The 19,839-nt window shown below is 39.3% G+C and overlaps 2 protein-coding genes across 4 annotated transcripts in view; one reads left to right on the top strand and one right to left on the bottom strand.

Annotated features, from left to right (window-relative positions):
• Nucleotides 1–6,466, top strand: part of ankdd1a (ankyrin repeat and death domain containing 1A) — a 28,362-nt gene extending 21,896 nt beyond the window's left edge. For both annotated transcript variants that reach the window (XM_017699545.2, XM_017699546.2), the window contains 7 exons: nucleotides 28–126; nucleotides 2,301–2,399; nucleotides 2,521–2,619; nucleotides 2,738–2,833; nucleotides 2,907–3,108; nucleotides 4,742–4,873; nucleotides 5,619–6,466. In XM_017699545.2, coding sequence (XP_017555034.1) covers nucleotides 28–126; nucleotides 2,301–2,399; nucleotides 2,521–2,619; nucleotides 2,738–2,833; nucleotides 2,907–3,108; nucleotides 4,742–4,873; nucleotides 5,619–5,680 — 789 coding nt within the window. In that variant the 3' untranslated portion in view covers nucleotides 5,681–6,466. The remainder of the gene's footprint in view (nucleotides 1–27; nucleotides 127–2,300; nucleotides 2,400–2,520; nucleotides 2,620–2,737; nucleotides 2,834–2,906; nucleotides 3,109–4,741; nucleotides 4,874–5,618) is intronic.
• Nucleotides 6,467–9,879: 3,413 nt separating this feature from the next.
• spg21 (SPG21 abhydrolase domain containing, maspardin) lies at nucleotides 9,880–18,389 on the bottom strand. 2 transcript variants are annotated; one of them, XM_017699547.2, is made up of 9 exons: nucleotides 18,288–18,389; nucleotides 16,930–16,994; nucleotides 16,511–16,672; nucleotides 14,719–14,799; nucleotides 14,491–14,636; nucleotides 14,297–14,405; nucleotides 11,353–11,460; nucleotides 11,118–11,258; nucleotides 9,880–10,393 (listed from the first exon to the last, which is right to left on the bottom strand). In XM_017699547.2, exons 2-9 carry the CDS (start codon nucleotides 16,990–16,992, stop codon nucleotides 10,268–10,270), a joined length of 936 nt encoding a protein of 311 aa, XP_017555036.1. In that variant the 5' UTR covers nucleotides 16,993–16,994; nucleotides 18,288–18,389; the 3' UTR covers nucleotides 9,880–10,267. The 2 variants fall into 2 exon arrangements, with proteins under 2 accessions (XP_017555036.1, XP_037401017.1); XM_037545120.1 differs by lacking the exon at nucleotides 18,288–18,389 and adding an exon at nucleotides 17,294–17,388.
• Nucleotides 18,390–19,839: the final 1,450 nt, after the last annotated feature.

The raw sequence follows: 19,839 nt of genomic DNA, 5'->3' as shown, positions 1-19,839 counted from the left end.
AATAATGCATGTCTTTTCCCTCTTCAGAGAAACATGACTGCTCTTCACTTTGCTGCCCAGCATAGCTTTGACAGAATAGCCAGGCTACTTGTGGAGGCCGGCGTCAGCCTGGACTCAGTGGACACTGTAAGTGCAAATGCAAAGCCTGATTCCTGTAAGAGCAACGTAGTGCTGTTGTTTTGGCTCTGTACTCTAGCAATGAAGTTGATATGAGCCACTGGCTATGAGTTTAAAGCAAATAATTTGGGGATGTTTATGTTAAGTGCTTATGTTATATGTATATTTTTATTTGGGTGTGTACACTATATGAACAAAAGTATTGGGACAACTACACATTACACCTACAGGAGGTTTTGTGACATCCCATTCTAAATCTATAGGTATTTATATGAAGTTAGCCCTCCTTTACAGCTATAACAGCTTCCACTCTTCTGGGAAGCTTTCTACAAGATTTTGATATGTGTTTATGGGAATTTTTGCCCATTCATTCAGATGAGCATTTGTGAGGTCAGACACTGATGTTGGACAAGAGGGTCTGGCTCACAATCTCCATTCTAGTTCATCCCAAAGGTGTTTGATGGGGTTGAGATCAAGGCTTTGTGAAGGTCAGTTAAGTTCTTTCACACCAGACTCCCCTAGCCATGCCTTTATAGTCCTTGCATTGTGCACTGGGGCTGTCATGCTGGAACAGGAAAGGGTCTTCCCCAAACTGTTCACACAGAAGTGGAAGCATCGAATTGTTCACTGGAACTAAGTGGTCTAGACCAACCCCTGAAAAACCCCATAGCATCATCACCATCAGACTGCCAGAGTCCAGTGGCAGCGTGCTTTACGCCGGTCCATCCGACGCTTGGTGTTGACACTCCGTGGCTGAGTAGCCATGGTTCCTAAATGCTTTCACTTTGGAAAATACCACTCACAGTTGATTGTGGAATATCTAGGAGGGAAGAAATTTGTGAACTGACTTCACTGGAACGGTGGTATCCTTTTACAGTAATATGCTCGAATACAGTGAGCACTTAAGAGTGACCCATTCTTTCACAAATGGCTGTAACGGCAGACCGCATGACTAGGCACTTGATTTTATACACCTGTGGCCATAGGACTGAATGAAACACCTGAATTTAATCATTGAGGGGTGTGTCCCAATATTTTTGTCCATGTAGTGTGTATGCAGGGATCCATTTCAGCTGGACAAGTAATTTGACAGAAAATGTAACTGTCATGTTTAGTACTTGGATATGAATGTCCTGTTAGGGTAATTGTCCTGGCCATTTCTTCAAAACAAACAATGAAACAACAAACAACTGGCCAAGAAACAACACAGACATTGCCATTGATTAAGGAACAAGTAGCAATTATGGTGAATGTGAAGGAGATTTTTAGACCCAGTGACAACATTATTAACCAATATACAAATGGAAAATGACCTTAAACATCCCTCTCAGTATGACCGCTTTGATAATATGCAGTTGGAAGGTCATGGAACCACAAATAATCGTCCTTAGACAGGAGCACCACTCAATATTTCTTTCAGATAAATAATATAGAAGGAAGAGAGAAGCCAGAAGGCACTAAAAAGAGTTGCAGGATGACTTTAAAGCAACAGGAACAACAGTTACACCGAGAACAATAAGCATCGAATTGAACCACAGTCAACAAGACAATAACCCCAATCATACACTCAAAAAAAAGGTTTTTTGAAAAAGGTGATGGCCATTCTCCTCATATGAATCCCATTGAAAATTTATTGAGGGTTTTAAAGTTGTGAGTCCAACAGAGGCACCCTGGCAACCTTAGGGAACAGCAGAAAGCTGATTACTTCGCAAGTATAGACATTTTAAAGCTGTGATTGCCAACAACAGCTTTGCAACCAAGTATTAATGTTATTTGTTTGTGTTGTCTGAATACTTTTTCACTAAAAGTATTCCCTAATCTTTATGCATTTAAATACTTTCTTGTTCATATTTAGTATATAGTCACAGTCAGAAGACATTGTGGGTTAATGTGAAGTGTATGTATGCACTGGAGGTATATTAAGTAGCTAAGACAAATGTGTCTGAATATTTGTTTCCCCTTAATGTACCTTTGAATTAAGGCTGATATTCTGCACTTTAACATTATAAATCTTTTTCATTTCCTGTCCAAAGTCATACCACTTAGGTTGAATAAATGAAGGAGATTTATTCAGGCAGTTAAATAAGCCACAGATGACAATTTAAATGTACAGTAGCTGGTCATTTTAACTGTAAACTCCATAACCGGTTTGAAATGGATTGCGCTTTGTCATTCCTTCCCAGAATCATACCTCAGCACTACACCTGGCAGTGTTCAACAACTGCAGTGAGATTGTAAAAATACTTATTGATGCGGAGTGTGACCTGGACATTTTTGACAGTGTGAGTACATGTTAAAAATACTCTGTTAGGTTATTTGTTGTTTATTTTTAGACCGCAACTGTTCAGTTTAGCATTACAGACTATAACAAATTCTGTACTGACAATAGTTATTTCCCCACAGCGGCTTCAGACAGCCCTGCACATAGCAGCAGAACACGGACGGCACGGTGTAGCTGAAATGATCCTCATTGCTGGAGTTAACCTCAGACTGCTTGACAAGGTACCAGTGTAATGCAGCACTGCAAGAGATGAGAAGTTAAACTTACTGTACACTGCTCTCAGCAGGTGATTAAATAATTGATTAATGATGAATAATTTCATCATTTCAACCTTTACAGCAGGGAAAAACATCGCTGGACATTGCAGCCAGAGGCAATCATGTCAACGTAGTGGACATGATCATCAAAGCAGATCGATTTTACAAATGGGAACAGGTAGGGCTGTGTTCAAACTAATGAGTCCTCTGCATAGTTCAGAGGTAGACTCTGATTGACCCTTCCTTTCCAGGACAATATGAACAGTGACTGTGACTCGCTGGTGGGACGGACACTGACGTTCAGGCAGGACCATCACCTGGAGACGCAGCACATCCGCTCTATCCTATGGAAGCTAGCCACTAAATACCTGAAGCCTGGAGAGTGGAAGAGACTGGCACAGCACTGGAGATTCACAGACGCCCACATACGAGCCATAGAACATCAGTGGACAGGTATAGCATTTTAAAATGTGTATGATACTAATATCACCCTTAAAAAGTGAAGAACCTAAACTACTGAATTTCCTGTACACCCCAAATGCTGCTGATAATTCGATGTTGGGTATCAGAAGTTTGCTTCTGGGCAGCTAACCAGTAAAGGGTGCTTATATACCACAAATCAGCATCGTGCCTGTGTAAATCTAGAGATGCACAAACAGAATCAGCCAAGATCAGAATGTTCTTAGAACATGATATCAGCCATTAGTTGATTTATTGTGTTTATTTTGGCAGAACTATGTTTCAATCAATCAGTCAATCAACCTTTATTTTGACTCGGAAGTTCATTGAGGGCGGCCCTCATTTTCAGTGTAGCCGAGCATTTACAAAAACAGGGATTGGCATGACAAAGAAAATAATATCTATATTTAATCATTTTAAATTAAAAGAAAATTTAAAATAACAGCGAAAAAAGATAAAAATAGATCAAAATAAAACTTGAGGTTTAATAGATAAGTGATTAAGATCAGAAGAAGATAAGAGATCAATAAAATAAAAATATAATAATAATAATAAACTAATTAAAATAAGTTAAAAAGTAATAAAGAACTAAGAGAAGAACTAAAACAAGAAATAAAAGTTAAGAATAAATAAGATTAAATAAAACAGATACAGGCTGTCTGAAGGTGGTTTGATATTAAAAGTTCGTTAGTTAGTTATATTAAAAGTCACACCAGTGAGCTGAGTTTTAGTGTTTCCTGTAGTGAATTCCAAAAGCAGATTTTCCCAGTTACCACAGGTACCAAGAGTTCCAGTTACGATGGAAGTAACGTCAGAGAAGTGTGCTGTATTTGAATGCTGCTACAGCTGTACCAAAAAGTCATAGCATGGTTATACATGACTCGTGCTAAATAGCCAGTCACCTCTTACTTTTGATACAGCACTTTTTGATTGATGTTATTTAAATAGGTAACTGATTTAAACGTAGAAAAAGTTTACATGCCAGTTTGACCCATTAAAGAGCAAATATATATTGTTTATATTGCATGTTTGGCTAATAGAACTGTAGTTCTGTAGTACTGTAAATACCTTAGTGTGTTTCATGTGTCACCACACAGTGTGAGCTTTGTATTAAAAAAGGCTTGTAAAAACAGCCATTGGCCAGTTTGGCTGTAAAGAAATCACATTCAGAATCGGCCATAAAATTTCATGATCAGAGCATCCCTGAATAAATCATCTCAAACCGTATGGAGCTGTTGATCTCTAATAGACTTGCTTCTGTGATTTCTGATACTGTATGACATACTGTTCTTTAAAAATCGAAATAATAAGAACATATTTATATTTATCATATTCAGTTATAATTATTTTAAATAATAAAGATTCTTGTAATATAAATATAATAATAAATAAAAACAGAAAAATCTATAAAAATAGAGTTTTTTTAGTTTTTTCCACTCAGTTCTTTTAGTCATGCCCGATTCCCCCTACTGTCTAAGTCTCCGCTTATCACCCAGTGCTGCTATGCTGGGATGGTGAAGAATGATGAGGAGGGTGAAGGCACATACAAATATTGCATGTAGAATATATATATACATGCTGCAAGAGTATCCATGTAATAGTGTTTACTGTGTCTGGCCTTTTTAAGGTACAAAAAGCTATAAAGAACATGGTCACCGTATGCTGCTGATCTGGCTGCACGGTGTGTTGACCGCTGGAGAAAATCCCATTAAAGTCTTATATGAAGGCCTGATGGGAATCTCAAGAATGGATTTGGCAGGTGAGATAGTAAACGGTCAGTGGTCAAAGAAACCTTTGGTATTGAAAAATTGAAAACCAGAAGTGTAAACCTGCATGACGGGTCCACCTCTCTATACCTTCTGTTCTCATTTGCTGTCTTTCATGGAAAACATTGTCTCCGTGCATTCTGTCCAAGCAAAGTGGGCAGTTTATTTTTATTAGAGGGTGTAACAGATGTTGGAAAAAAAAAATTGATTTGAGAATTTTTTGAATTCTGTAGAAACAAGACATAAAAACAAAACTGACTGGATATTCCTGGATGCGCACTTGGGCAATGGTGGCTTTGGGTAGTAAATACAGTAGTTATATTTCTGTTGTAGACATGGCGACCACTGGTTCCTATGACAACCACTGTAAAGAAAACTGAATTGACAGGTTTCTCTAGAATAGAGCATTTCACATCACTCTGAATGACTGTTTACAAATCAGTGTTGTAATCGTAAAGCAATTCTGAAAAATGAGTGGAATTCCCATTTAAACCCCCCACTGCTCCAGTTGGCATAGCTCTGCTGTGCTGCTCAGACCGGACACAATCAAGCAGCAAAATTACAGATCTCCCTTATAGGATCATAAAAGTATAATGTAACGTAAAACATATTAAAAAAAATACTTGACCCGAAACCAAAAATGTATTCAGTATTTTAATTTAATATGAATTTAGTATTTTTATTAAAAATTTGTGTTGCCATTTTGAATCCGTGAACTTTTTCTGCTTCTTCTGGCAGAGAGTGTACGACAGCAAGCCAATGCCGACCCAAATTCTCAGAAGAAATGCGCTACAATGTAAAAGATGGTTCTTTAGAAGGGATGGTTCTTTACACTGCCTGTGCCGGCGAAGAGGACACCACTGACTCAAAAATCTCTGAAAGAAGGGACGTTTACAACTGTGACAAAATGAGCTACAGCACAACAAAATACAGTCCAGGCACAGAATGCAGCACAATGCCTGTCAGAATGAACGGTTGCGAGAAACATCTCCTCTAGAAAACCTGCATTTCATCAGCTTGTAAGGGCTACAACAACACCTCGAAGCTAACATGCTGGATCAGTTCCGTCAGACTCAAGTACTGTTACTTATGCTCCAAACAGATACAAATAAAATCAGCATAATAAAATAGAATTATTTACATTTCTGTGCTCATACAGTCATCAGACAATCAGTAGTTGGATGGGTATTGAGTCATTTTAAGTCTTTCATGAGTTTATCTGGATCAACACTGTACTGCCAATGCCTTTACATATGTCAGATATTTCCTTTCATGTAGATTAAATAGATCTACTGTTGTTGCACTTGAAAACAGATCTTGTCTGCACAATGCATGGCTTTATTGTATAACTGAAGAAAAGCATCATGACTTACCTTGAACTGTGATTTATAATATGTGAATGGAATGCAGAGTTAAAATGGTCATTTCTGAAGAGTTTGTCTATTTAAAGCTAGAATCAGGATATTCTGAACATATTTTGTCAAGAGATTTAGTTTCGTGTAACCTCATGGCTGTAACTAATTAAACAGATTAAATTATGTATACAGGTGCTGGTCAACGAATTAGAATAATTTGAAATAGTGCAATCATGAAATTCTTTGAATGCATTTTTTGTGCAGAAAGCAAATCAGGTGTTCACCGCACCTGTCCTACTCGTTAGACTAATCACAGAACTCGTTACCTGTAGAAAATTTGCTCAGCTGAGCTTTCCAAAAGGCCCATTTAGGCCATTTAACTGTGACACTGTTGTTTTATTGAATTAGAATAATGGAGAAACCGTTTCATTGAATTAGAATAAATGCTCGAATTTTTGTTTTCTGTGAAGAGTGTTCACTGTGCAGTATAAAGTCAGGGTTGAGTAGAATTTCTAAGTTGTAAAATCAATCATGGGTAAGCAGCGCGACCTCTCAACCGGAATAGTGGCTCAAATTCAAGCCCTTCGCCAACAAGGCTTGACCCAAACTAAAATTGCTGAGCAGCTCGGCATCAGCCAGTCTTCCGTCTGCAAAGCTCTCAAGAAAAACTGCAGCAAGCGCACCAACTGTTCCGGCGTCCGAAAAACTTCTGCTCGCGACAACAAGCAGCTGAGAAAGATCGCAGTCAGCAACCGGTTCAAGTCCACTTCCGAGCTCACCGACTTGTGGAACAAGCAGACCGGTGCTGACGTCTCCAGATCAACCACTTACCGTCGTCTGCGCGAACTCGGCTTCAAATCTCGCGTTCCAGCAGTAAAACCGATGCTGAACAAGAAACAAATGGAGAAACGGCTGAAGTGGGCCAAAGAACACAGCGAGTGGACTGCTGAAGACTGGCAGAAAGTGGTCTTCAGTGACGAATCACGCTTCTGCATCTCCTTCGGTGACCAAGGTCCTCGTGTCTGGCGTCGTGGTGGCGAAACCTACAACCACGAGTGCGTGAAAAGATCTGTCAAGTTTCCCCAGAGCGTTATGGTCTGGGGATGCATGTCCGCTCGAGGTGTAGGGAAACTCTGCTTCCTCAAGAAGACTGTCAATGCTGCCGTATATCAAGATATTCTGGAAACGTTCCTGATTCCGACTGTTGAGGAACAGTTCGGCGAAGAAGACTTCATATTTCAACAGGATCTTGCACCGGCTCATGCGGCAAAGTCGACCAAAGATTGGTTCACTAAAAAACAGTTTTGGCATGGCCGGCCAACTCGCCTGACCTGAATGTCATTGAAAACCTTTGGGCCATCGTCAAGCGGAAAATTCGCGACAGAAAGCCTACTACGCTGGACCAACTGAAGCAGAACATCGCCACTGCCTGGGAAGCTGTGAGTGCGGAAACTTGCGACAAGCTGGTCAAATCGATGCCGCGGATACTTCAGGCAGTCATACAAGCCAAGGGGGCAGCCACAAAATACTGAGAAAGTGATGATTGTAATTATAATAAAAATTATTCTAATTCAATGAAACGGTTTCTCCATTATTCTAATTCAATAAAACAACAGTGTCACAGTTAAATGGCCTAAATGGGCCTTTTGGAAAGCTCAGCTGAGCAAATTTTCTACAGGTAACGAGTTCTGTGATTAGTCTAACGAGTAGGACAGGTGCGGTGAACACCTGATTTGCTTTCTGCACAAAAAATGCATTCAAAGAATTTCATGATTGCACTATTTCAAATTATTCTAATTCGTTGACCAGCACCTGTATGTTTCTTTTTCTGTGGCGATTAATATATTAGTATATGCACTACTCAGGTTACAGTTCATACAAATGCCCTGATTCCAGCTTTGAGGTATGTATGTATATTGTTATTGTTATTATTATTATTATTATTATTATTATTAAATAAGACAAATGTATATGTACCATGTCAAAATACAGGGTCAAATAAATTTGTCAAGAGATATCTGTTTACAGCTATTTATTTATTTAAATACCTACAGTGCATAACTAATGTTAGTTCATTGTTAATATTTATTAAAGGGGAAATCCACCAATATTGCAAATGTTATAGATAATTCAGTGCCTTGATGCAAAGTGGTTTATTGCAGATAAACTTACAGGCACAGCAGTGGTGATAGAAACCAGGGGTCACAATGACTAATGACCAGTAGAGCCATTTTATTAATAGTAAAATCGGGAAAAAAATGGGTTTTCTTTGGGGACTCTTTTTTATTTTGTGTCCCTGTCTGCCATGAATTAGCTACTAAAAAGATGCTGTAGGACAAAACAGCTAAAAACTATCGTGAAACAATGTCTCAGACACACAGCTTTGTATTCCTAAACATTTTATGTAATGGTTCCTATCACCGCCACTGTGAACAGTTTTCTTTAGAACAAAGCATTTCACACCAAACCACCCTGAATGACTTTACCTTTTTATCTTAACCATTCAGTCATGCAGAAACCTTGACATTATTAATACTTCAAGTAAAAGAAATGGTGGTGGCATTTTGTCTGCACACCGAATGTTTTAATATTCAATACACTTCTAGTTTAAATTGATAGCTGAGAAATTTAAAGGCCCCATATTGTGAAAAACCTTTTTGAGTAATATAGTATGTAAACACTGCTATTATGTTTTAAAATGCATCCCATACTCTCCAGTCCATACAGTCCACATATGGAAACTAAACTTAAAATGGCCTGCCAACGGCCTGAACTGAGGGTTTTTTTTTCTTTTCCCCTCTATAATTTGTAGGTAGTTTGACCAGGAGGTTCGGTGCCCCTTGTGAACCTTGGTTTCTCCTAAGGTTTCTTCCTCAGCTCTAAGGGAGTTTCTCCTTGCCACTGTCGCCCCTGGCTTGCCCACCTGGGGGTTTTTACATTCATGTTAAAACTTTGTTTTTACTGAATTCTGTGAAGCTGCTTTGTGACAATATCAATTGTAAAAAGCACTACAAGTAAATTTAATTTGTTTTCTGAAACTTCATATAATATACACACACACACACACACACACACACACTTTTTGTTATTTCCAGCCTAGGAAGAACAGACACCTCTGTTTTTGAATGGGGAGAGACCAAAACAACAAACAGAAGACAAAATTAATGTTTAAAAACATTTGACCTCAAATAATTTGTAGTGTTTGTCTCAAGAACATACAGCCAATCAGAAAAGAGCTAATTTATATATACCAGTCTTAAAGACGCAGCACCAAAAAGGCCTGTTTAATTGTAAGAGATGAAGAGAGACTGAAAATAACTGTAAAAAATAATTATGACTGTTTTTGGCACATAAAACCACACAAACTTTAAACGTGGAATTCAGGGGAAAAATGAAATGTGCCTCCTAAGATGGTTAGATTTTAGTTCTTAACATTTGGGTGCCAACCCCTGCTTTATTCCAATGCCACTGGCCTGTAAGACTCAGAGACTGAGGGGTGGGTTCAGTCACTCAGAAATCACTCAATAGCTCAATGATTCAGTGAAAAAAGTACTAATTATATATATAAAATAAAAATATATATATATATAAAATATAATATAATAATATATAAGTACACACTTTTCCAAAAGCATTCAACCCTGTGATGTTTGTAGGTTATACCTTTAATCAGTGCGTGAGTTACAAAAACTTTCAAAAACGAAACGAAAAAGAAAAAAAAATGGAAAAAGTTGAAATGGATGAAAAAGAAAGAGAACAAGAAGTGCAAACCAGAACAGACGCAAGATATCTGTAACACAGAAGGCAGCAAGTTCAAAACGGCATCCTGTGAAATTGGCTTTGACCACCTAATCGAAAATTATTTACACTCATAATGCAATATCAAAATATCGTTTCTGTAAAGTAAAAATAAGCTTTTATAGTCCACTGTTTTGATTGAATCCATTGTAGAAAACCATGAGACCAAAGGGCGAGGGCAGGTGGTTAATAGTGCCACTGAATACTTCTGCAGTAGGCCCAACGCAGCTCTTCTCATGACTCTTCATCGCTCTCTCTGCAGTTGTTCAGGCTGCTCTGCTGGACTTCAAGTTCCTCTGCACTAACCATAGCTGGGTTGATGGCAGCGTACCTCGTCCCATGGAATTGTCTTAGATGTATCTGCAGCCAAACAACGTGACAGTTTATGGTGTATTCATTATTTCTTTTTTCCTTTTCCCCCCATTTTTACTCCCAATTTAGACATATCCAACTCCACCCACAAGTTAGGACTCCCCGAATCACACAATACCACAAGCGCGAGGAGATGAAAATTAGCACAGGCTTCCTCTGAGACCTGTGAAGCATGACCGCATCTTTTTGAACTGCCACCAAGGCAACATAATTGGACATCTTAATGCGCTCGCCAGCCAACCACCAGTTCTGTTACTTCAGCCAGACACCTGCGCTACCTAGCATCTTGCTGGGTGATGGTGGGCCATCCTACCCACCCAGAGAGAGTGAGGCCAATTGTATACCCTTAGACTGCAGGCCTGATGACTGTAGCATCGGCAGGGATCAAACTCGCGATCTCCTGATGACAGGGTCTATGTTAAGACGTCTGTGCCACTTGTGAGCCTGCAAATTCATTATTTTAAGCAAAGTGCAGGCCTTTATATTGTGGTTGAAAGAAAACCCATCTCCAGAATAGTCAAGTTGCAGCAAAGGGACAAAAACAATTCCTCCCTTTTGATTTAAATGAATCTACTGAAATGACTTTTCTGAATTTCTAGTAATTCTGGACCATTTCTGTTGGTCATTCATCATGAAATACATGAAATACACAGTATTATTTTCAAATGATGTTTAAAAAAAAAAAAAAAAAAAAAACGAAAAAGAAACTCACTTGGATGTAAAGGTTTACTTCGGCACTTCTACAAAGGTAAGGGAAGTTTCCGCCAGTTTTGAGATGAGCCCTTCTTGCGTTGGGGTACAGCTTATACATTTCCTCCTTGGCCTCATTTGAAAGAGCACTCTGATCAAAAACCTGCAGCAAAAATCATGAAACATTTCAACAAAATATAATAGCAACTACAATTATAAAAGTTAACCAATTCATTGTTACAAATAATAAAACATACATCCATTATGGTGACTGCAACATCTTTTATTTTGTGAGGTTCAACGTAGGAGTTCTGGCAGTTTAGGGTGAGCCTAGAGGCCAGTTCACTCTGGTTCAAGCTCTCCAGCTAAAACACAAAGACAGCACTTTGTTAGCCAATGGATGAGAAATGAGAATTTGCTTCAAAGCCTTGGAACAACAGTTCCTTTCTGAAAAATACACTGTGCATCTACCTTTAAAGGTCCAAGGACACAGAGTGAAACATTAAGAACATTTATATAATGCTAAAGCTTAATGTGCTATTCTACCTCCATCAAAGAACAAATGAAGAATCAGATGGCAGGCACATGAACTAGCTTGAAAGGTCAGTCATGCATGTTAGGTTAGCATTCGCTTGGTTGAATACATAGTGATGTAAAAGCTGTGTGGGTCGGACAAGCTATATCGGTCTTTTGATTGCCTAGTCCAAGACTGGGACCACCCATTTTACACATAAAGGGGAGCAGTGTGAAGAAACACATCAGTCATTTACTGAACATTATGCAGAGGGCAGACTTTGTAACGTGTATTGTGTGCCAACAAGAGCAAGATTAGGTGAACTCCTGCTTTAACACAGGTGTAATTATAACAGTCCCTCCAGGAATTTGCAATCAGAACTTTATGCAGTTCACTGAACCCTAGCAATGTTTGCAAGGGCTTGCAATTTTGCACAACTGCCACATTATTTTAGTATCAACTGGGTAAACTGTATACATGTTTTCACAGTTATCAGAAAACTTTTGTGCTATATGCCAAACAGCCATGGATAATGTAGAGATGATCACATTTGTCCTCAGCCATTTCACACTAAAACAGGTTGGAAACTGTTTTGTATGGCATGCAACATTGTTGTAGACCAGAAATAAAAGTTGATTGTCACTTTACCATCATATAACGTCATTTTTAATGTTCTGTTCACTTTTACAGCATTCTGGAGTGATTATGTTCTTTGTTGCAAAGAACACAGTCAACAATCTGGAGGTTGTACCAATATAACACTGAGAGCATATATGTTCTCGTTTCTCAGAGGTACACTTAATTTCCCATTTGTTTCACACACTAAGCTACATTCAGAACAAGGCAAACATATCAACCATCACAAATTTCTACAGTTTTACTGCAACTTTCGGTGTAGTAAACATGAACAGTTGCAAGAAAAAGTATGTGAACCCTTCGGGATTACTTGGATTTCTGCATAAATTGGTCATTAAATGTGTCATGACTTAAATGAAGATCAGAAATCAACAGACACAGTCTGCTTAAACTAATACCACACAAAAAAATGATATGTTTTCATGTTTTTATTGAACACGTGAACATTCACAGTGCAGGGTGGAAAAAGTATGTGAACCCCTAGGCTAATGACTTCTCCAAGAGCTAACTGGAGCCAGGAGTCAGCCAACCTAGAGTCCAATCAATGTGATGAGATTGGATGTGTTGGTTAAAGCTGCCCTGCCCTATAAAAACACACACACACCAGTTGAGTTTGCTGTTCTCAAGAAGAACCAAGAGCTCTCAGAAGACCTACGTTCCAGAATTGTAGCTGGAAAGGGTTACAAAAGTATCTCTAAAAGTCTTGATGTTCATGTGTCCACGGTAAGACAGACTGTCTACAAATGGAGAAAGTTCAGCACTGTTGCTACTCTCCCTAGGTGTGGTCATCCTGTAAAGATGACTGCAAGAGCACAGCGCAGAATGCTCAATGAGGTGAAGAAGAATCCTCGAGCGTCAGCTAAAGACTTACAGAAGTCTCTGGAACATGCTAACGTTTTTTGTCGATAAATCAAACATTAAACAAGAATGGCGTTCATGGGAGGATACCACGGAGGAAGCCACTGCTGTCCAAAAAAAAAAAAACATTGCTTCACGTTTGAAGTTTGCAAAAGAGCAACTGGATGTTCCACAGCACTAATGGCATAATATTCTGTGGACATATGTGGAACACACAATGCTATGTTTGGAGAGAAAAAAGGCACAGCACACCAACATCAAAACTTCATCCCAGTTGTGAAATATGGTGGAGGGGACATCATGGTCTGGGGCTGCTTTGCTGCATCAGGGCCTGGATGGATTGCCGTCATCAACGGAAAAATGAATTCCCAAGTTTATCGAGACATTTTGCAGGAAAACTTGAGATCATCTGTCTGCCAACTGAAGCGCAACAGAGGATGGGTGATGCAACAGGACAATGACCCAAAACATAGAAGTAAATCAACAACAGAATGGCTTCAACAGATCAAAATACGCCTTCTGGAGTGGCCCAGTCAGAGTCCTGACCTCAACCCGATTGAGACGTTGTGGCATGACCTCAAGAGAGCGATTCACACCAGACATCCCAAGAATATTGCTGAACTGAAACAATTTTGTAAAGAGGAATGGTCCAAAATTCCTCCTGACCGTGGTGCAACTACAGGAAATGTTTGGTTGAGGTTATTGCTGCCAAAGGAGGGTAAACCACATACTTTTTCCACCCTGTACTGTGAATAAAAACATGAAAACAATTTTTTTGAGTGGTATTAGTTTAAGCAGACTGTGTTTGTCTATTGCTGTGACTGAAGATCAGAACACATTTAATGACCAATTTATGCAGAAATCCAAGTAATCCCAAAAGGTTCACATACTTTTTCTTGTAACTGTACCTTTGTGCAATATCAATCTTATGAGCCTGAATTATAATAGAACACATAAGCTTGAAAACAACTCAATATTCAACCTTGCTGCAAAGCAGTCCTTTTCATGCAACAGTGCTTATGCTCAATATTTGTTTCAGACCTCTGATGAAGCTCTTGCTCACATTCTGCACAATGTCTTTTCACTGGTGTATCTCTGAGCTTCTCTTTCCTTGAACGAGATCATGGTCACTCTCAGCTACACCAAACGTGAACAAATAGTACAAACTGAATGCACGAACATGAAATACTCACTCTGTCGACCATAAAGTCAATAGCATCTGCCATTTTGGGATCAACAGGTCCTTTGGCAAAGTTACCGAGAACAATCTTCTTAAGCATAAAAGCCGGCATCAGCCAGAAACTGAAAAAGAACATCTGAAAGTGAGAAAACCTGAGGTTTTCCTGAAAAGAGACTTAAGTCGAAAGTATTAAATGTAAATTCCTACCTGTTGGCCGTCCATGTTTGGTTGAAAATGGACGTGTCGCTGAACGAATTGCAGAGGACGAGAGAATGCACTCGAGGTGATTTGTGCGTCACTTCTGCAAATTTCTGAGCCAGAAATCCTCCCAGGGAAGCGCCAAATAAGTGCACCTAGTAATGAAGGAATGGGGTGAGTATACTTGTTTTGACAGTCAGGAGGTTCTCTGATTTAAAAAGGGCACATCTGCCAAACCTTGTCCAGTTGCAAGTGGTCTAAAAGCTTCCTAAACCCATCACAAAATTCCAATAGGTCCCAATAGACAGGATACTGGAGCTGCATGAGAGATAAAAGGAGTAAATGAGCAAGTTATATGACATGACATATGCACACAGTCAAGATTAATCTGCAAGAGGAATTAGACTGACTGAGGATTTCTGAACCATATTCAACTATATTTGACAGGCAGATGTGACAATCAAACATTATCTATTTAATACCAGCAGCTAATCTATAAAACAGTCTGTCTGGAAAGTGAGCCGGAAATGGTATAAAGTCTTTTTTTTTTTTTTAAATCAGGTTCGCACTTTGACAAGTGTTACTTTCTTTTTAGCAGTTTGTTGCTGGCAAAAAGTATCAGAGTCACAACTTAGTAGTATTCGCAAAATGACTGTTCAATGCTGCCAAACAAACCTCAGGCTGGTCAGACAAACTTGTATTTACCTCATACGTGAGATGCTGTGAAGGTTCAATGTGATTGATCTGTTAATGTTATTCGTCGTGTTATGTAATATTCTGCAGTGCAGCAGTTGAACAGAATTCAATCTCACTTTAATCGAATAGTCCACTTTAGTCCCCTATAGATTATCTATAGTGTTAACAAACTATCAGTTGAAACTCCGTAGATTCTAAACAGTGGTGGAGTTAGGGTGAGGATTTGGACCAGAGTTAGAGCTAGGAGCAGTGTGAGGGTTGAGATTAAGATTAGGGTTAGAAATAGAGCCAGGTTTAGACTTACAGTTTTCTGAAAGGTCATCCCCCTCCTTCAAGACACATCGTCTAGTCTTTAAAATAGAAAATCTCACCCTTGGGACTGTTATGGCACCACTGTATGATATAAATAGGCCTGTTTACAATATAGCACTGGATACATTATTAATTTTGGTCACAGTGCCCTTTTAAGGATGTCATACAATATGCATTACGTCTGGTTGTTACAGGGCCCCTTCTGTTTCTTGTGTTTGTCTTCTTTTCATGTTAGAGTCCTACAGTAACCCTGAGCAGGTAAGCAGTGACAATAACTTTTTTAAATGTGATGTGATGCTTAAAGAGCACCAACAATGCAGGAACCCCACTACAAACCTGAAAGGACAGTACTGGAAATGAACCCGCTCACAATTTAAGTCTCTGAAACAATTTAAACAGTTGCTTCTTGACACTCAAACTGCTGAGAAACTATTACATTAATGCATCAGACATACCAACAGCATGTCTGCAGGTTCTGAAAACTGTGCCATTTAAATGTAATTCATGCACAAATTTGCAGTGGCTATATACACCCCAAATAAAAACACATGCATATCAATGTCTGTAAATACAGCCATATGTTTGCAAAAGTTGTGCTCAAATTACATTTTGTTGATGCAAGAGAAAATAAGTTAACACATCCTCACAAGTTAACACATCCTCTACAGAGGACGCATTACTGCACATTTTAATGCACAGTTACTGTTTATTTGCTAGATGTAATATAATGGAAAGCAAATCAAACCTAAAATGTGGCGCATATATATTCCCCCCCATGTTTTAAACAGAGCAAATAAATAACTGCGTGTTCTCTATAGAGGATGTGTTAACTTATTTTCAGACTTCTGCACATTGCCTGCTAGCACCACTATTTTAATGCACAACCACATAATGTGAATTTAAAACAATCTGATATTCAATTAAGGCTTTTAATTTGTAAAATATAATTCCAGGCAAATTTAGACTATCTAAGGACTCTGTGTAGTCGTTGTAGACACTCTGAACAATGGCTGCAGCTTACCGAAATGACCCGATAGCCCCAGCCAGTGAGCGCCAAAATCTGGTGAAAGAAAACCTCTGCTGTGCCGCTCACAGGAGGAAGGAAGATGATCGGGCACCTGATGGTCTTTGGCCCGGCGTCGTACAGTGACCACACTTTGCTGTCGTCATCATCCACAATAATCTGAAATCAGGAAACGTGGCACAGTGTCACAAGTACAGCAGCCCACTCTAAGTCACATTCCTGAAGGTGCTGGATCACAAGGCTATCACATGGTACAAATCATGCACCGACTGAGCGACTTAAGAAGCCGTTAAGAAACAGCCATGCAATATCACACTCAAACATAACAAAAATCAAGCTTAAATGTGAAAATGAATGATCAGTTCATGCAACCTGAGCCAGTAACGGTACAACAAATTGTATAAAGATAAGCTTACTCGTTTCAGGGGCACGGTGCTTCGAAACCAGTTGTAGTCAGGAGACACTCTTATCTCCTCCATTTCTAAAAGGAGCAGAATCGGTTTACAGGTTAGGAAGCAAAAGTTGGATACCCTGAACTTAACAGAAGAACAAAAAGTTCTTTCGGAGTTTCTGCGGTAATTCTTAGTGAAAGTAGGTTCCTTTTATTAAGCACCGCAGCTCTCGTTACAAACAAACAAACAAGGATGAAAGTGCTAGAACGTCGGCTGCTGTGGCCACATTAAATGTTTTTCAGCAGGTACTGTAGAACTGTATAATCTATCATTGAATATATCAAACAATCACTTTCAAAATACATTTTTTTAAAGAATTTTAACTTACATGCCACCTGTGAAGCCAAAAGTGAGGCCTGCGCTGACGCTACACTACTGGGTAACACATCTACTGACTTGAAAATAATGGTACACGGAAAATAAAAATCAGATGTACACATTTTCCACCTTACAATAAAATACAGCTGACCAGCAAAGACATGTTTGATTCTAGGTTTTGCACTAGTTCTACACAGCTAATGTAGCCAAAAACTAATGGATGTCTTTCGACACCAACAGGTCTTTCTTAAACGGCTACATCTAAGGTAAATTGACACTTCAGTGAAATTATATTTTTGGTGAACCATTCCTTTAGGTGTCAAACATCATGTTTTATGTAATAAATCACTTTTATTGCACAAAACAGCCCCTACAGTGGTGGAGCTCACTGGGTTCCTCTCGGTGGAGGACAGTGATCTGTTCACCCAGGAATAGAAAGCAGCTGGACACAAAGCCTTTTCACAAAACTAAAACTTGTTGTTAATGAGTTATCACGTAATCACGTGGCTGAAATTTGTTTCTCAATTTGAATTGCCCGTTCCACCTTAAACGGTGCAGCAGCTACACTGTGGCGCCTGTTATATTTTTAACTGGAAATGCTGCACTGTTTAAGGTGGACCAGAAAATTCGAATACGAAACCTAACGTCAGCTTTGCCGCGTCGTCGTCCCACACACTAAATAACACTCCTCAGAAATACCGACAATAACGCAAACAGCAGAAGCTAAACCATATCGCCGACCACCGACTCCTGGCGAGGCTGAAGTTGGCTTCCTATTCGCCAGCTTCTTGCTCAAAATTCCCCGATCCACCTTAAATGGTGCAGCAGTTACTGGCGCATTTAAGGTGGAACGGGAAAATTCGAAAAAGAAGCTGGCGAGTAAGACTTCAGCCTCGTCATCTGTGAAGCCTGAAAACAGGCACGGAAAAGCTTTAAAGGCTCTTGCTACACAACAGCGACCTACAACAGTTAGTGTTCCAGCGCTTTATCTGGATTTATTTTACCTTTTGTGGAGATTTCAGCCTCGGACCAGCAGCATTTTAGCAACAAACCTGAAAGTCATATGACAGCGAGTTCCGCATCTTACACACGGGCTCCGCTCTGCGCATGCGCCATATAATCACCACACAGTGAGGCGGTGAAGATAAAATAATTACGACGACAAATATACACACTGGTTATCTATCTATCTATCTATCTATCTATCTATCTATCTATCTATCTATCTATCTATCTATCTATCTATCTATCTATCTGTTTATTTATTTATTACCTCAAACAAACATTAGTTACAAATTTTGGCCAGGTACTCTGTAGTTAAAACAATGGCCGCGTCTCAAACCGAGTGCTATCACACTAAATAGGGTGTCTAAATAGTATGTCAAAACGACACCACCCTTAGCAGCGCATTCATTAGCTAGAAAGATGGTTCTTCAAGGGTTCTTTAGTGAAAGCAATGCTTCTGTTTAGAGCCATGATTTCTATATAGAATGATTTTTAAAAGATTTTAAAAATTGTTCTTCGACCGATGAATATGTTGTGGTTCTATATAGATCCTTTCTGAAAATGGTTCTGTGTGTCACCAAAAAGGTTCTGTTATTGTGACAGTTTCAAGCCTGGAACAATAGCATAGCTCTTTTCAGTGCTACATAGAAACATTTTAAAAGGGTTCTTTATAGAACAATGTACAACGCATTCTCCATTAATCTGAAGAACGATTTCACCATGTAAGGAACCATTTGAAAGGGTAGTTCACTTTTTTTCCACACTTTTCAACAATTCCGAACAATTCAGTCCTTAAGTTGGTGGTATGAACCAGGTAGTCGTCATGTCTACAACACACACACACACACACACACACACACTTTTCAAAGCCGCTTATCCTTCTGGGTCGCGGGGGGAGCTGGAGCCATTCTATCGCAGGGCTTCTACCGCACAAGTATAGCCATTTTATTTACTAACCAAACTACCAGTGAACCAGTGAGTTTTTATTTGTAATGGTGACGATGGCCCTGCGACGGCCTGGCGACCTGTCCAGGATGTACCCTGCCTTCCGGCCGATGACCGCTGGGATGGGCGTGTGTGTGTGTGTGGTGACAGTGGTAAAACAGTCATAAATCTGGAAAACAAAAGTTTTCTTTGAGGACTATTTTGCCTCACAACACTCTGCATGACCATTCCGCCATGGACAGATTAAAATAAACGGATTAGCACACTTTAGGACAAAACGTCATCACTGATCTATCATAAAACAGGCTGCAGAAATCTAACAATTTTATGTAATAATTTTTTTGGTGAAAGAGGCTTTAAACTCTTCCGATGTCTGGTTCCTATCACCCCCACTGTGAACGACCCTAACTCTGTCAGTTTCTACAGAGCGGAGCGTTTCACGGTAAACCGCTCTGAATGACTTTGTGTACAGCTAAACCGTTTAACCGTGTCGAGTTTTTTGAGTTCAGCACGAACTGGTTCTAAATAGAAGTACGGCCTTTATTACAGAACCCTTGAAGAACCAGCTTTTGAAGCTGTATAGTGTGATTAGTGTGGTTGGAGACG

The sequence above is a fragment of the Pygocentrus nattereri genome, chromosome 15 (genome assembly GCF_015220715.1).
Source record: "Pygocentrus nattereri isolate fPygNat1 chromosome 15, fPygNat1.pri, whole genome shotgun sequence".
Classification (NCBI taxonomy): domain Eukaryota; kingdom Metazoa; phylum Chordata; class Actinopteri; order Characiformes; family Serrasalmidae; genus Pygocentrus; species Pygocentrus nattereri.
This window is presented reverse-complemented; position numbering and strand designations above follow the sequence as displayed.

What these genes read in the sequence shown, in the direction of transcription:
- spg21 (XM_017699547.2), bottom strand. Translation starts at nt 16,992, where the DNA reads ATGGAGGAGATAAGAGTGTCTCCTGACTACAACTGGTTTCGAAGCACC. An exon ending in CAAACATGGACGGCCAACAG is followed by an intron (nt 14,406 to 14,490) that starts GTAGGAATTTAC and finishes GTTCTTTTTCAG; the next exon opens with TTTCTGGCTGATGCCGGCTT. An exon ending in AAGTAAACCTTTACATCCAA is followed by an intron (nt 10,394 to 11,117) that starts GTGAGTTTCTTT and finishes GTTTGGCTGCAG; the next exon opens with ATACATCTAAGACAATTCCA.